Genomic DNA, 16,454 nt, shown 5'->3' with positions numbered 1-16,454 from the left:
ACCAGAACATTACAAAAAAAAAGGAATCAGAGGAGTCGTTCTGAGCAATTAGGCAAGCAGTAAGAGAAGCTGCTAATTAATATCAAACCTTTTTACTTTTTCCTTTAATTAACATTGCTTGTCCGAGCTTGGATGATAAACAAACTTGTGTTAGGTACAGCAATTTGCATTTTCAATTAGAAAAAGGAGAGATAATGAATTGAAATCAGCTGTTTAGTAAACAATAGGTTTATTAGCTTAAGCATGTTAGCCTTGTAACTTCTTGATAAATATTTTACAAACCTTTAATATATTTCTGGCTTATTTAAAGGTTTGTACTGTGTTTATTGTTTGTTTCTGTGTGTGTGTCATACAATATAAGTTTTGGTAAGAAAATACTGTATAATTAAAATGGTAATCTATATTTATAAGTATAGAATGTCTAGCTGGTATTCTAGGGCTGGGAACTGTATGAATCTATATTTTAACAGCAATAAAGCTGTACTACAATTAATGATTAAAAATAAGTAGAACCTGTAAATGCAGATATATTTGAATTTAAACAGTGTTTAACTGCCAATATCAATTAGTTGAATCAATTTGTGAGAATAATATATTTTTGTTACACGAATGGTTAAAAAAAAAAACTTTTAATTAAGCTTTCATTAACTTCATTACAGAAGAAATTAAACAATATGACAGCTTGTAATTATAGCATTAAAGAAAATAAAATTTGCATTTTATTATGGACAGGGGTGCACATAACTTTTTCAGTGAGTTACTCAAGTGAGTACCATCAGATGGAGTTTGGTATGCAATTCAATTCAAAGAGCTTTATTGCCATGACCATAAACAGTTTTGCCATAGAAACTGAAAAATTTAAATAAAATAATTTCTATAACAGACTTAACAGTAAGGTAAAGAATTAGTGTAAAAAATAAATACAGATACAACAACAATAAAAAAAAAAAAATATAGAAGCAGCCTAAAAAGAGGTAAGACTCAGAAATACCTGATCACTCTATACAGAGTAAGTTTTTAATAAGTGCAGCCTTCTTCACTGTCCTCCTCGCTGTCTACCTCACAGTCCTCTACTTCAGCTTCCTGCATGGTAGATGATGATGCTGCAGATGCACCTCCCTCTCCTTGGTTAAGCCTCCGCTTAGCCTCCATCCACTGGTCAACTGCTGGTTTGGGGTCAAATGTCTCTGTGGTCTTCTTTGACTGGTGGATGTGCATTAGGGCCATGAGACAAGCATGTGACAGACGAGATCTGTGCTTGTTTTTATTATGTTAAGATTTGAGAAGCCCCTCTCACAGGCTGCACTGCTCAAAGGCAGTGTAAGAGAGAGTTTAATCAATTTGACAATGTTGGAGTAAAGATCTAGATTGCTTGTATTTATTATCTGGACCAAGTCATACACAGAGGATGCCGCCAAGCATTTCCCCGTTTGCTTTAAGCGCATTCATACTGTGACAGTTGTATCTTTGTCAAGACTCAGTGTGGCTTCATAATTCTGAAGAATGGTACAAACTGTTGTGTTGCCAAAATAATGTAAATCTTGTATTTCCTAAGGCCAAGTTGGAGGATCAAATACTAAGAATGATCACACGACTTCAGTGAGTCATATCTGATTCCAACCTCCTCAATTAACCCCTTGAGTAAGTTTATCTTGTCCCTGTCAGCATCAGCATTAGAAACAGTATATGCTCTGTAGTGGCCTTCAGCATCAGGCAAAAGTGTAAACTGTCCTATGGCCACCATGAGTTCATCCTTTCATTCTCCAATGCTCAGCTTTTCCTTCTGAAACACAATGGATGTGGTCTTCAAAATCTTGTCAATGTCAAGTACGTAGCTTTATGAAAGGCAAGGAGAAAAATATTACACAGAGCTTGCCGTTGTTCTTCATTTACCTTTGTTCGCTATCTAGCTAGAGGGCGAGTGGAAATTTCTTCCTGTCTAGCTTGTTTATTAGAAATAGCTTGCACTACATTCACGTGCTCCTTGCTCTTTTCATGTTTGTCAAATAACGGAATACTGAAATTCTTTGAGCCTGTGTAAAAGGCACTTATTTTGCCTGTGATATGTGGACGTGAGCGGCACAACTTACACCACATTTCAGTGCACTCATCATTAGCTTCAAGCCATTGCAAATCTTGGAGCCACTTTCAGAAAAAAACTCTTTTCTTCTGCTCTGGCTCGGCTTGTTGTTTTTTTGCAGGTGATGAAACTTAATGTCTGTTGTTTTTAGACATATTGGCAACATAAGATCATCAAAACCAAAAAGAAAACAACGTACATTAGCAACATGAGGTGTCGATGCTCCTCTCTGACGTCAGGTACGCAACAGCGCCATAGGGACACAGATGACGTTACGCATTTACAATTTTTGTTGCGCATGCCTACCAGCGTACCAGTTATGTGCACCCCTGATTATGGATAAAATTTCCTCTACATATATATCAGTTAAAAACTATGCATTTTAAATGAATTTTATTTTTTCAGTATTTTTATGGTCACTGAACAATAAGCCTATGGAATCTTAATTTATTAATGAAAAAATGAACAGGTAAGACCTGTTGTTTATAGTTTACTTACAAAAAAAAAAAACAAGTTAACACTTTAATGTAAAGAGATAAAAAAACTGATAAGAACATCCCTAGTAAAAAAAAGTAAAGAAAGGTTCTTTGCATCAAATGGAAACTTTTCATAAGAACGACTATTACATGGCTGGGGCAAGGAAATACAATTCACTGTATTAATGATTTGTTGAGTATATTGTTAATACAGACAAAAAAAAAAATTCCAAGAACTGTTTTCCACAGAAAAAATCCTAGAACCGTTTTCCACAGATTAGGTAATAGTTCCAAGTACATGGCAATCAAAGTGGATTCAAGATCAAAAACATTACACTCAAACTCACCTGGAGTAGAGAACACACATCAAGAAGAGAAACAAGCCAATTACACCTTGAGCATCCCACCACTGCGCAACCTGACCACGGGGTGTGGTTCCTGTGGCATTATAGCCAATAATATTCAGCAAACTTGGATTGCATTTTCTGTCTAAAAATGTAAAAAATATTTTCAATAAATCTAATAAAATGAGATTATCAACAGGTGTAACACTTTAACCATATGCAGCAAAACATTTTAGATTACCTAAAAATGTAAACTAACCCTAAATTTTATATATTTGTATTCTAAATAGCTAATTTCGGCAAAATCGGGTAATGGAGCCTTATTTTTTTATGATAACCATGGTTTTGTTATAATTTAGAAATATTTAACCTACAGCACAGTAGCTATATTTTTGTTTTGCTAAAATACATTTAGGATCTACAAATAAAGTTTTAATTATGTAAAAAATGCAAATTCAGAAAGATGTACAAGTCACTACTGACAGCGCTGTGCTGATGTTGTATGCGCCCAAACTTTACACTGGCTGTTACAGACTAAAATTAAAGGCTTCTTCTTTTTGGGCACGTACACCATCAACACAGCACTGTCAGATCTAAACACTAGCTTGGCGAACTAGTCGCATACTGAAGTGACTTTAACTGCAGGTGGAAGTCCGATTTTACTTATGGTGCCAAGCAGAAATGCGTAGTGTTACAGTAGTCTATTAGCCAGGGAAACAATGTGAAGAACCTGTCTGTTGCTACTGTCCTGCATTTGTCAAGTCTGACAACGGTCACGGGACATTGCATCTTTGATTGCCAGTACAACTAATAGTTCTGAGCAGGCATCAGCCACAGCATTGCTGTTGTGAAAAGAATGGATGGAATATATATATATATACCCTTTGGGGTGCGAGCAACTGTTGCTGGGGGTGCCAGAATCCATCGAGGAAGAAAAATGAAGCACATTTGTACAAAATCTTAATTTACCTATCCATTTCTAAATAATTAAATGGGCAGGCTATTTCGTATCAGTGCAACACGCTGCTTGTTAAAACGGATGACTCCCGCTATTACGTGCACTTAGTGCTGCGTGGGTATTACGAACTATCGTATCTGTTCAAGTTCTATTTAAATTTTAAATATAAGTAATTTTTATTTAGCCTCTCTTGCCTCAATTAAGGTCAGTGTTCACGACTCCACCATAAGAAAGAGACTGGGCAAAAACGGCCTGCATGGCAGATTTCCAAGGCGAAACCACTGTTAAGCAAAAAGAACATTAGGGCTCGTCTCAATTTTGCTAAGAAACATCTCAATGATTGCCAAGACTTTTGGGAAAATACCTTGTGGACTGATGAGACAAAAGTTGAACTTTTTGGAAGGCAAATGTCCCGTTACATCTGGCGTAAAAGGAACACAGCATTTCAGAAAAAGAACATCATACCAACAGTAAAATATGGTGGTGGTAGTGTGATGGTCTGGGGTTGTTTTGCTGCTTCAGGACCTGGAAGGCTTGCTGTGATAGATGGAACCATGAATTCTACGGTCTACCAAAAAATCCTGAAGGAGAATGTCCGGCCATCTGTTCGTCAACTCAAGCTGAAGCGATCTTGGGTGCTGCAACAGGACAATGACCCAAAACACACCAGCAAATCCACCTCTGAATGGTTAAAGAAAAACAAAATGAAGACTTTGGAGTGGCCTAGTCAAAGTCCTGACCTGAATCCAATTGAGATGCTATGGCATAACCTTAAAAAGGTGGTTCATGCTTTGCTAGAAAACCCTCAAATAAAGCTGAATTACAACAATTCTGCAAAGATGAGTGGGCCAAAATTCCTCCAGAGCGCTGTAAAAGACTCATTGCAAGTTATCATAAGCGCTTGATTGCAGTTATTGCTGCTAAGGGTGGCCCAACCAGTTATTAGGTTCAGGGGGCAATTACTTTTTCTCACAGGGCCATGTAGGTTTGTTTTTTTTTTTCTCCCTAAATAATAAAAACCATCATTTAAAAACAGCATTTTGTGTTTACTTGTGTTATATTTGACTAATGGTTAAATGTGTTTGATGATCAGAAACATTTTCTGTGACAAACATGCAAAAGAATAAGAAATCAGGAAGGGGGCAAATAGTTTTTCACACCACTGTATACCAATGTGAACAGCTGCCCCATGCTCTCATTCAGATTTTTCTGATGAAGGAAGTCAAGGAGATCAGTGGGAGATTTTCGTAAAAAATCATCCATGGCATACATTACAGTCAGTTCTGTTTTTAGCCGTGACAGATCAAAAAGCGCTCCGTGGCTCTTGTGTTAAAGTGGAGAAGGCTGCATGCGTGAAATTTTTCTTGTATTCCCAAAACTTCTGGGGCTCGAGGAGTGTGACAAACATCAGGTTTTCATGGTCTTGAAATCTGGTCTGTGTCTGCCAAATAATATTGTCCAGAATCCTGCCATGGAGTTGGCCATAGTGCGCGCGACGATCTTTCGCTTGGAGGGTTTGCGGTGCGTTCAGTGGCCTCGTAGAGTTCCTCACATCGGCTTTGATCCAATCAATGGTTCTGAATACGGTGACCTTGCCACACGGCTGCTAGAGGGCCCTACTGACACCAACTCAAAATCTGATTGGTTGAAGCAACAGGTTAATCGATATTTATTCTGTGTTAGAGTGCCTACACAACGGATTGTGAAAGCCTCTCTGCCTGGCAACAAATGATGGCTGAAATGTGATTGGTTAAATTATTTAATACGAAACTCCGCCTCCCACAGCTATCGAGCTGCCGTCTATTACAGTACAGTATATGGATGAAAATACATTCCAGTTATGACCATTACGCGTAGAATTTCGAAATGAAACCTGCCCAACTTTTGTAAGTAAGCTGTAAGAAATGAGCCGCCCAAATTTCAGCCTTCTATCTACACGGGAAGTTGGGGAGAATTAGTGATGAATGAGTGAGTCAGTCAGTCAGTGAGGGCTTTGCCTTTTATTAGTATAGACTAGCAGAATACACGCTTAGGCGAGAAGTAGTGTTAAAGAAGGTATGAAAAGAAAAGGAAAAATGTAAAAAATAACGTAACATGATTGTTAATGTAATTGTTTTGTCATTGATATGAGTGTTGTTCCCATATCTATATCTATATATGTATATATATATATATATATATATATCTATATGTATATATATATCTATATATCTATATATCTATATATAGATATAGATATATATATATCAAAATACCCGCGCTTGGCAGCGGAGAAGTAGTGTGTTAAAGAAGGAGCGAGAAACAAAAGGAATCATTTTGAAAATAACGTAACATGATTGTCAATGTAATTGTTTTGTCACTGTTATGAGTGTAAGCTGTGATATATATATATATATATATATATATATATATATATATAGATATAGATATAGATATAGATATAGATATATATAGCAAAATACCTGCGCTTCGCAGCGATGTCGTGTGTTAAAGAAGTTATGAAAAAGAAAAGGAAACATTTGAAAAATAATGTAACATGATTGTGAAAGTAATTGTTTTGTGTATTTGGCAGCATCACAAAGTTGTTTTAGATCTAGCTGCATTAGAAAATGTACCATGACGTCTGACCGCCTCCTTTTTACTGTTTTCTCACAGCTTGGATTGCTGCTGTCATAATGGGTTTGAGTATATATATATATACACACACACATATATATATACATTGTGGCCCCCGGCCGGGACGCCCAGGAGGACGTGAGGAGGGCTTATGCCTCCTCCAGACGCGAGGCGTCCGTCCTGGTTCTGTTGGGGCCACGGGTTGAGGGCATGGAAGCCCTTCCCTGTAGGGGCCCGTGGTCACCGCCAGGCGGCGCCCCGATGCCGGTTTATCCCGTGCGGTTGCGGTTGGGGCTGGAGCCCGGCGGGGCGCCTTGGAGGACGGAGGAGGCAGTGCCTCCTCCAGGCGGTGGGGCGTCCGTCTGGTTAGGCAGGGGCCTGGGTACAGGGCTTTGAAGCCCAGCCCTGTAGGGACCCGTGGCCACCGCCAGGCGGCGCCCCGGTGCCTAATTATGCCGGGGGGAAGACTTTGTGTGGCGCCCGGAGAGCTGCCAGGAAGGCAGCCGACACTTCCGCCACGCTGGGGCGTGGCCAAGGAACAGATGGCGGAAGCACCTGGGGCTCATCCGGGGCATTATTTAAGGGGCCGCATCCCTCCAGTCATTGGTGGAAGTCGGGAGGCAGAAGGACTGAGCTGGAGAGCGAGGACAGGAGGCGGCCAGGAAGCAAGGCACAGAACTGTGGGCCCTGGACTTGGGGGAATCAGTGCAGAAGGCACTGGGGTTTAGTGAGTGCACATGACTGTTTGTAGTATTGTAAATAGTGTAAATAAAGTGTGTTGGGTGCAAAATATGATGTCCGTCTGTCTGTGCCGGGGCCAGGTTTCACAGTGGCGTAGTCGGCAGGATACTCCGCCTGGTTCAAGGCGGGGACCTGGGTTCAAACAATCAATTTCTGTGAGCGGCCCGGCAGCAGCGACCCCACACACTGGCAGCGGGGCGGCCATTACTGACCAGCGGGGCGTTCGCCCAGAAACCGCCTCGGACAGCGGAATGGCTTTCCCAGTGCGGAGGAGAACCCGACATCGCCCGGGCGCAGCGGGCTCCAGTCGCGCTGTCGGGGCGGACAGCCAGGCGGCGTGGCAGCACGAAGGCCACACGGCGAGGGCCTCGGCATGGCGGGATCCGGGAGGTAAGTGCCCTGCCCTGCAATCGCCGGCCCCGGGTGGTCTTACCTCTATCCTTACAGGGAGGGGCGAAGCGGATCGCGTCCGTGGCAGGAGCACGCGGGCCGCGGGCTGTCGGCAGCGGCGGCAGCGGCAGCGAAGGCTGCGGAAGCGGGCGCTGCGGCTCGAGAATCGCCGCAACCACAGCGCGCGAAGAGGCGCGTCTCCGCACTCGGAGCTGGGAAGGCAAGATGGCGCGGGCGGATGTCCCGCCAGCTGACAGGCGCGGGATTGGCGGTGTGTCTTGCGTGCCCGCCGATGATTGGATAGAGGCGGGCCCAAGGAATGCCAGTCTCGTGCCAAACCGAGACCGATTGGGCCAGAGGAGTGGCCCAGAGGAGGCAGGCGTCGCGTGGAGCTGATGGACAGGTAAGCCCACCGGCGTTTGTCTCTCTCTCCACCAGCGGCTCGGCGTCGTCGGAGGAGTCCCTTGACCCGCCAAGCCGTCCTTAGAGGAGCTGCTCGTGTTCGCCGCTCAGTGTGAGCAGCTGATGGAGATGGCGGTGCGTCGAGAAAGACACCGAGTGAGGCGGAGGATCGGCGGCGCTGGAACGGAGGCAGGCAGAACACGGGCGGGAGTGGTGAGTGTTGCCGTTCCGTAGAGCAAGTGGGGAGGTTTGCGAACATGGCTGTGACCGTTCTGGGGCGATCAGCTCAAGTAAGCAACCTCCCGACAGCAGGCGCCGGTGCAGGCGGCTAGCGGCGAGGAGCTCGAATATGCAGGGGCTGGTAGGATCGGGGCTGCTGAGTGCCCTGGGTCCTAGCGCCCTGCGCTCAAGCCTGCAGCTGTCTCCTGTCGCTCTGCCTGGGCGCAGGCGGGGCTGGATTTGAGCTTTGCTGTGCTCAGACCCAGACCGTCAGCGCGTCCAAGAAAGAAGGAGGAACCGAAGGGTGAAAGCGGTTCCTCCGATAGGAAGAACCTGGCGCTGGAGTGCGGCGTCGGAGAAGGACCGTCCTCTGTGTGGGCAGAGGAGATCCCCTGGGCGGATGGGCGAGCTGCCTGCGAGGCGGTGCGAGGCCGGCAGCGGGCGGGCATGGAACCTGCGGCGGAGGACTTCAGCAGGCAAGTTGGGGGCTGTCGGAGGGGGCAGGAGCACGGTCGTCGGAGACCGGCCAGGCGCTGGGATGAGTGTCCTGGCTGTGCTTCTGGCCCTCTTTTCCTTTATTTTACAGGCCGAAGCCCGGCGGCGCTGAGGCCGGCGTCGGCGGGACCTGCCCGCCTGGAGCGGGCGCTCGCGGGAGTGCTCCACGCGGGAGGCCTACAGTGACCCGCTGGGGAACAGCGAGGCGAGCGGCGCAGACCACAGGGGCGTTTGCGCGGCGAGGTGCGAACAGATGTCCCAGGGTGCGTGTTGGACCCTGGGGACATAGTAGGACCCTCGCTGGGGGCGTGCTGCCCTTCGGGTTGTGCCGTTGGACCCGTGTCCTCGCTAGCGGTGGGGCACTGTGGCCCCGGCGGCGGGAGCCCGGCGGGGCCAGGAGGGCGTGAGGAGGGCTTGTGCCTCCTCCAGACCCAGAGGCGTCCGTCCTGGTTCTGTTGGGGCCACGGGTTGAGGGCATGGAAGCCCTTCCTGTAGGGCCCGTGGTCACCGCCAGGCGGCGCCCGATGCGGTTTATCCCGTCGCGGTTGCGGTTGGGGCTGGAGCCCGGCGGGGCGCTTGGAGGACGGAGGAGGCGAGTGCCTCCTCCAGGCAGTGGGGCGTCCGTCCTGGTTAGGCAGGGGCCTCGGGTACAGGGCTTTGAAGCCCAGCCCTGTAGGGACCCGTGGCCACCGCCAGGCGGCGCCCCGGTGCCTAATTATGCCGGGGGGAAGACTTTGTGTGGCGCCCGGAGAGCTGCCAGGAAGGCAGCCGACACTTCCGCCACGCTGGGGCGTGGCCAAGGAACAGATGGCGGAAGCACCTGGGGCTCATCCGGGGCATTATTTAAGGGGCCGCCTCCCTCCAGTCATTGGTGGAAGTCGGGAGGCAGAAGGACTGAGCTGGAGAGCGAGGACAGGAGGCGGCCAGGAAGCAAGGCACAGAACTGTGGGCCCTGGACTTGGGGGAATCAGTGCAGAAGGCACTGGGGTTTAGTGAGTGCACGTGACTGTTTGTAGTATTGTAAATAGTGTAAATAAAGTGTGTTGGGTGCAAAATATGATGTCCGTCTGTCTGTGCCGGGGCCAGGTTTCACAACATATATACATACACACACCCCGGGTTCGCTTCCCGGGTCCTCCCTGCGTGGAGTTTGCATGTTTCCTCCGGGCGCTCCGGTTTCCTCCCACAATCCAAAGACATGCCGGTTAGGTGGATTGGCGATTCTAAATTGGCCCTAGTGTGTGCTTGGTGTGTGGGTGTGTTTGTGTGTGTCCTGCGGTGGGTTGGCACCCTGCCCAGGATTGGTTCCTGCCTTGTGCCCTGTGTTGGTTGGGATTGGCTCCAGTGGAACCCCGTGACCCTATATTCGGATTCAGCGGGTTAGGAAATGGATGGATGGCATACACACACATACATATCTTCATATCTATATACATATATACATATGTATATACAGTAGATATCTACATATACACATATATATATACATATCTATCTACATCATATATACACACACATACATACATACACACACACACACAAATTATATATGTATGTATGTATGTATGTATGTATGTGTGTGTGTGTGTATATATATATATATATATATATATATACATACATACACACAGGTATATATATGTGTATATATATGTATGTGTCTATATGTGTGTGTATAGCTTTGGTCACTGAGTGCAAGGGAAAAATAATAAAATATAGTCTATAAGTTATTAAGCAGTAAAACATTAACGTTTTAAGAAGTACAGGTACATTGAGCACTACTCGAGTGGTTGCGGGTAAACTACATTTTAAAAGACGATATAACAGAACAGGCAAGTAGTACTAACAGCAGCTAAAATGTATATGGATCATCTCTCAGTAGTAGATCCATTTTGAAAGGCGCTACGGCGGCTGTGGTATAGAAATTACATTTTCTATGTGAACGTTCAAATTTCTGCCTCTGGTAATGTGCCTTACCGGTATTACCAGAAATTAAAGAAAATTAGTTTTGTGTCCTCTGCAGTGTTAAGAGAGAAAGGCTTTGGTTTGGGATAAAAGAAAAAAAGGTGTAAAGAAAAGAAAGTTGCCTTTTTCTTTTATATAGTATAGAGACATGTGATCGGTAACATTATGATCGCCTTTTGGGGACAGTCGCGGTGGGTCTTGTGTAGACTGGTGAGACGTCCCTGACATTAGTCGGCTGTGATGGCACTGTCAGTCCTCCACTCGTGTGCGTGTGTTCATAATCCGAGCTGAGGACCTGATAATCGTATACGTGCAAAAGAAAGTGTGAATCACCTTAATATTATTTTGCCGTGGTGTAGAAAAGGGGTCCCGTGTTTGCACTTGTCTGGGCTATAGCTCAGGGAGAGGATGAAAAAAATTTAAAGTGCTCACTTTGACTTAAGGCAGAAGCGCAGTCAGCGTCTCGAAGGCCGGCACAGCTATCTTGTGCGCATCGGCTGCTCGACTTTGCTGGGTAGGAGACCCCAGTTTTTGTACACAAGTTCCACAAATGAGACACACGGGTTTACCGGCAATGTCAGTAAACATATACTCAGCCTCCCATCGGTTTTTAAAGGCTCTATGTTCAGAATCACCTTTTCTCTTAGGCATCGTGTGGGCTAGCTTGGCAATAACTTGTAGCATCATAAGCTAGACTTGATTAACGTGGTAAGTGTTGAACAAAGCAGCTGAAGCGCTGGATTACGGGATCTGTAGTTTATTGTGTTACCAGCGCTTCATATACCCGGGCCATTAATAACAATAATACAGTATATAAAATGATCTCGCGGGCCGGATATAATTACACGCCGGGCCGGATGTGGCCCGTGGGCCTTGAGTTTGACACATATGGACTAAATAGAACTTAAAAAGAAATATTTTTTGGAATGTGATCGCAAGTCAGATCGAGTTGACGCGCACTACAGTACATCGAGCCCTCGTGCTATTGTGGTTTTGCTTGTGTGCCTCAGTAAGTTACCGTCCCCTCGCTCTTACTTTTTTACCGTTCATCTAATGAATACACTGAGTATGTCTTTACCAAAACAATCATTGATCGCGAATAAAGTATCCATTATTCATGAAGCTTCAATAGGTGATGTCTTTCTGCGTAAACCACATGTGTTTTTATACGTCTCAAACTAAGGGGATGCGAGGTTAAAATGAATCGAGAAGCGCGCGTACATACTTAGTGCATCCCCTCTCGGGAATCGAACCTCGGACGTCGGCGCTACAGGCGAAGGCTCTACTATTGCGCCACGGCGTGTGGTTTGTCTATTTGAGCGTAGCAGTATAATTCGGTTTTTATTCAGCACTCTTTGGAACTGTTGCTTTTTGTCTGCGCGCTCGTCAGTTCCGTGAGCCGCTGAATATGGTTTTATATGTCACTTTCGCTCGCTTCTAATTGTTTCGCTGCCTTCTTAATTATATAATGCATGTTTTCTTCAGCGCGTTTTGTAGCTCTTCCTGGTTTTCTACGTAATGCGTGATTACATGAGAGGCGTGATGATGTCACACGAAACTCCGCCCCTCACGGCTTTTGAGCTGATCTCCATTACAGTAAATGGGGAAAAATAGCTTCTGGTTATGACCATTATGCGTAGAATTTTGAAATGAAACCTGCCCAACTTTTGTAAGTAAGCTGTAAGGAATGAGCCTACCAAATTTCAGCCTTCTACCCACACGGGAAGTTGGAGAATTAGTGATGAGACAGTCAATGAGTGAGTGAGTGAGGGCTTTGCCTTTTATTAGTATAGATAATAATAAAAAATAATAGCAGCTCACTACTCAAAACGTGCAGCGCCCGGTCTCAAACCCAGGACCTTTCGGTTATAAGACAGCAGTTCTTACCTCTGCACCATTCAAGAATACACCTAATCTCCCTGTCGATTGACATTTGAGCTTGAGTTTTTAACTCATTGACAGCCACATGTAAATCGAATGCTTTTTTTTTCTTTGGTTATATTTTTGAATAAAACTGCATGTTTATTTGATATTTTGACTAAAGTCTTCACATATATACACTTCTCGTCATTACTAGTATAACATGGAAAAAGTTTCTGCTTTGGGTATGTGTTCAGCATTTCTTGCATTTCTCTCATTTACTTTCATCCTATATTTATCCAGATCTTTCTAACATGGAACACAAATGAAATGCATGTATTCCAAATAACAATATACTGTATTATGTACCCTATACAACTCCAGGAACATCACACGCAGATAAGGAGCCTTTGCTTGAGCGGAGAGAACTTTTTGCCTGAGCTGAACTCCGTCAAGGAGGTGGATGGGACAGCAGGCTGCTTGCTGCTTCTGCTGATTGACGCATTTACAAAACAAAAGATGGATGGAGAGGTCCGAAGGGATTTAAGGTGGGCCAGGATTATGAATTTTTTTGTAGGCTTCAGGAATTACAGTAGCACAACATGTTAATCACTGTAATCCTTAGAAAAGCACAGCCTGGGAAATAAATCTTTTTGAGATCTGCCAGTTCAGAAATGTTCAAAAGCATCGCTAAGCATTCTCAAAATATGGTATTGCTCCTACAACCTACTAGTTTGTATCCAAAACACACCTAAACTTTGCAGGTCTCATGGTTATATAAAATTGCATATAACATGTTTATTATTAATATGCCCTAGGCTACTAAATTTTACTAATCTATGATACAGTATGCATTACTGGATGTTATATTTAGGGTGCCTTTCATTTTGTTAAAGAAATGCATGAATGTCACAGATAGGAAACTGTCAATTTAAATTTGTCATGTCCCAATTCATGATATATGCATGACAATTTACAATGCATTTAACAATGGAATGTTAACATGTTTTTTTGTCCTGATAAGTTCCTTTATAATTATGAAAATGCAGAGACTGATTTATATACTTTTTTGTTCAAGTAGTGACTTGCACATCTTTCTGAATGTACATTTTTTACAAAATTAAAACACTGTAAAATAAAAATTATTTTAAAAAGTATTTTAGCAAAACAAAAATATAGCTACTGTGGCGTAGAGGTTAGATATTTCCAAAATCTAACAAAACTATGGCTATCACAAAAAATAAGACTCTCCATTACCTGATTTTGCACAGATTTTTTTTATTTTTTAAGACACTTCAGGAAGCTAAACTTACATAACATATGGAAAAATAAGCCTGCAACTGAATAGGAAAACAATGTGAACAGAGATCGGGATCTTTCATTGAAATTAAAACAGAAGCTGCTTTAATAACCCAAGACATTTTGATTTTGCACTTTCATTAAAAAGGAAGCTCCTTGTGGAAGTGTGGACAATGAGCAAGCTTTTTTTAGTATATCAGTGCACATTTAAAAATAGAAGAGAAACAGATACTCATATGGTTAATCAGAATATACCCTCAATGTTAAGTACACAATAACGCTTTAAAGCCTAATTACACTGTTTCACTCATATCTCCTTCATAAACATCTTAAGAACATTTTTATTTTATTAGACTTGTGGGCAGGAATTAAGACAAGCATTTGTTTTGTTCATTTTAGCTTTTTGTTAAAGCCATATCTACAGTGCATCCGGAAAGTATTCACAGCGCATCACTTTTTCCACATTTTGTTATGTTACAGCCTTTTTCCAAAATGAATTAATTTTTTTCCTCAGAATTCTACACACAACACCCCATAATGACAATGTGAAAAAAGTTTACTTGAGATTTTTGCAAATTTATTAAAAATAAAAAAATTGGGAAAGCACATGTACATAAGTATTCACAGCCTTTGCCATGAAGCTCAAAATTGAGCTCAGGTGCATCCTGTTTCCCCTGATCATCCATGAGATGTTTCTGCGGCTTAATTGGAGTCCACCTGTGGTAAATTCAGTTGATTGGACATGATTTGGAAAGACACACACCTGTCTATATAAGGTCCCACAGTTGACAGTTCATGTCAAAGCACAAACCAAGCATGAAGTCAAAGGAATTGTCTGTAGACCTCCAAGGCAGGATTGTCTCGTGGCAAAAATCTGGGGAACGTTACAGAAACATTTCTGCTGCTTTGAAGGTCCCAATGAGCATAGTGGCCTCCATCATCCGTAAGTGGAAGAAGTTCAAAACCACCAGGACTCTTCCTAGAACTGGCCGGCCATCTAAACTGAGCGAACAGGGGAGAAGGGCCTTAGTCAGGGAAGTGACCAAGAACCTGATGGTCAGTCTGTCAGTGCTCCAGAAGTCCTCTGTGGAGAGAGAAGAACCTTCCAGAAGGACAACCATCTCTGCAGTAATCCACCAATCAGGCCTGTATGGTAGAGTGGCCAGACAGAAGCCACTCCTTAGTAAAAGGTACATGGCAGCCCGCCTGGAGTTTGCAAAAAGGCACCTGAAGGACTCTCAGACCATGAGAAAGAAAATTCTCTGGTCTGATGGGACAAAGATTGAACTGTCTGGTGTGAATGCCAGGCATCACGTTTGGAGGAAACCAGGCACCGCTCATCACCAGGCCAATACCATCCCTACAGTAAAGCATGGTGGTGGCAGCATTATGCTGTGGGGATGTTTTTCAGCGGCAGGAACTGGGAGACTAGTCAGGATAAAGGGAAAGATAACTGCAGCAATGTACAGGTAATGTAAGGTCCCACAGCTGACAGTTCATGTCAGAGCACAAACCAAGCATGAAGTCTAAGGAATTGTCTGTATTGAATTGTCTAAATGTCTCAGCATACAAAGATATTTTAGACAACAGTTTGAGGAAATCCCTTTTCTGTTCCATCATTTGGTGTGTTGTGAACTCTTTCTGGATGCACTGTATATGCCAGATGTAATGTATTATGGATAATTGGGATAATTATGTTATATGCATGTTTCAATTGAGTAAAAAAAAAAAAAACTTTTCACTTGTTTTATTCCAATAATCATTGAACAATAAGCAATCAATAATTAATTTTGTATATTAAAAAACTGAATGTGTACCTGTGGTCTAGAATAACATCAAGTTGTAAAATACCAACAATAACACTTTAAAATACGACATGAAACTTAAACATTGTTCAGTTGTTATGCCTTAGCTAGGTGTTATTTTAGAACTGAATTTGATGGGACTCTAATTACATGAAATTGGTAGTTTCCCTAAAACACCAGACTGGAGAATGTTTAAGCATTTTGTTTAAGTGTAATACGAATGTCAATAATTACAAATATTTTATAAATATATACCTGAAAGAAATCAAAACTGCCATTGTATTGTAATTATTTTGTACTTTTCACTCAAATTATAATATGCAGGAAAAAGCAGGATCAATTACATTTGAAAGGGTTAATACCACTCTGATATCCATGGTAAAGATTTATCTATAGTAAGATGTTCCTTTCCCCATTGAAAATAATTTAATGATTTGAAAATACAGAAAACAAAAAGAAATAATGTAGTAGCAAATAAACTAATACAAATGCATATTTTATATTAATAACAGGGATGATTACAGTATTATACAACAAAGGAAGACCTTATCACTGTATTCTGTCACTGTCACTCTATTGTATAATGAAACATTTTTCCAGTTAAAAAATTAAGATTCAGCCATAATATTAAACTAGTTAAAGCCTTGAGAGATAAAAAAAATAAATAAATAAAAAGAGATTTACCTGGTTCATTGCTCATTGCTGACCACGTCAAATACATTGTGTATAGAGTCACAATTGAGGACTGCAGCAAGCCAGAACGAGGCTGAGACTCCTACATATTAGTAGATTAAAAAAATATAA

General features: G+C 43.0%; 1 protein-coding gene across 1 annotated transcript in view; it reads right to left on the bottom strand.

The window, feature by feature from the left end:
- The window catches only part of serinc1 (serine incorporator 1), a 60,639-nt gene that overhangs the window by 14,771 nt on the left and 29,414 nt on the right, over positions 1 to 16,454 (bottom strand). Inside the window, exons 7-8 of the mRNA XM_039748416.1 lie at positions 16,335 to 16,425; positions 2,904 to 3,045 (exon numbers count right to left, since the gene is read on the bottom strand). Coding sequence (XP_039604350.1) covers positions 2,904 to 3,045; positions 16,335 to 16,425 — 233 coding nt within the window. The remainder of the gene's footprint in view (positions 1 to 2,903; positions 3,046 to 16,334; positions 16,426 to 16,454) is intronic.

This window comes from Polypterus senegalus, chromosome 3, assembly GCF_016835505.1.
Source record: "Polypterus senegalus isolate Bchr_013 chromosome 3, ASM1683550v1, whole genome shotgun sequence".
Classification (NCBI taxonomy): domain Eukaryota; kingdom Metazoa; phylum Chordata; class Cladistia; order Polypteriformes; family Polypteridae; genus Polypterus; species Polypterus senegalus.
The sequence above is the reverse complement of the archived record's forward strand: the minus strand, read 5'-3'. Positions and strand labels throughout refer to the sequence as shown.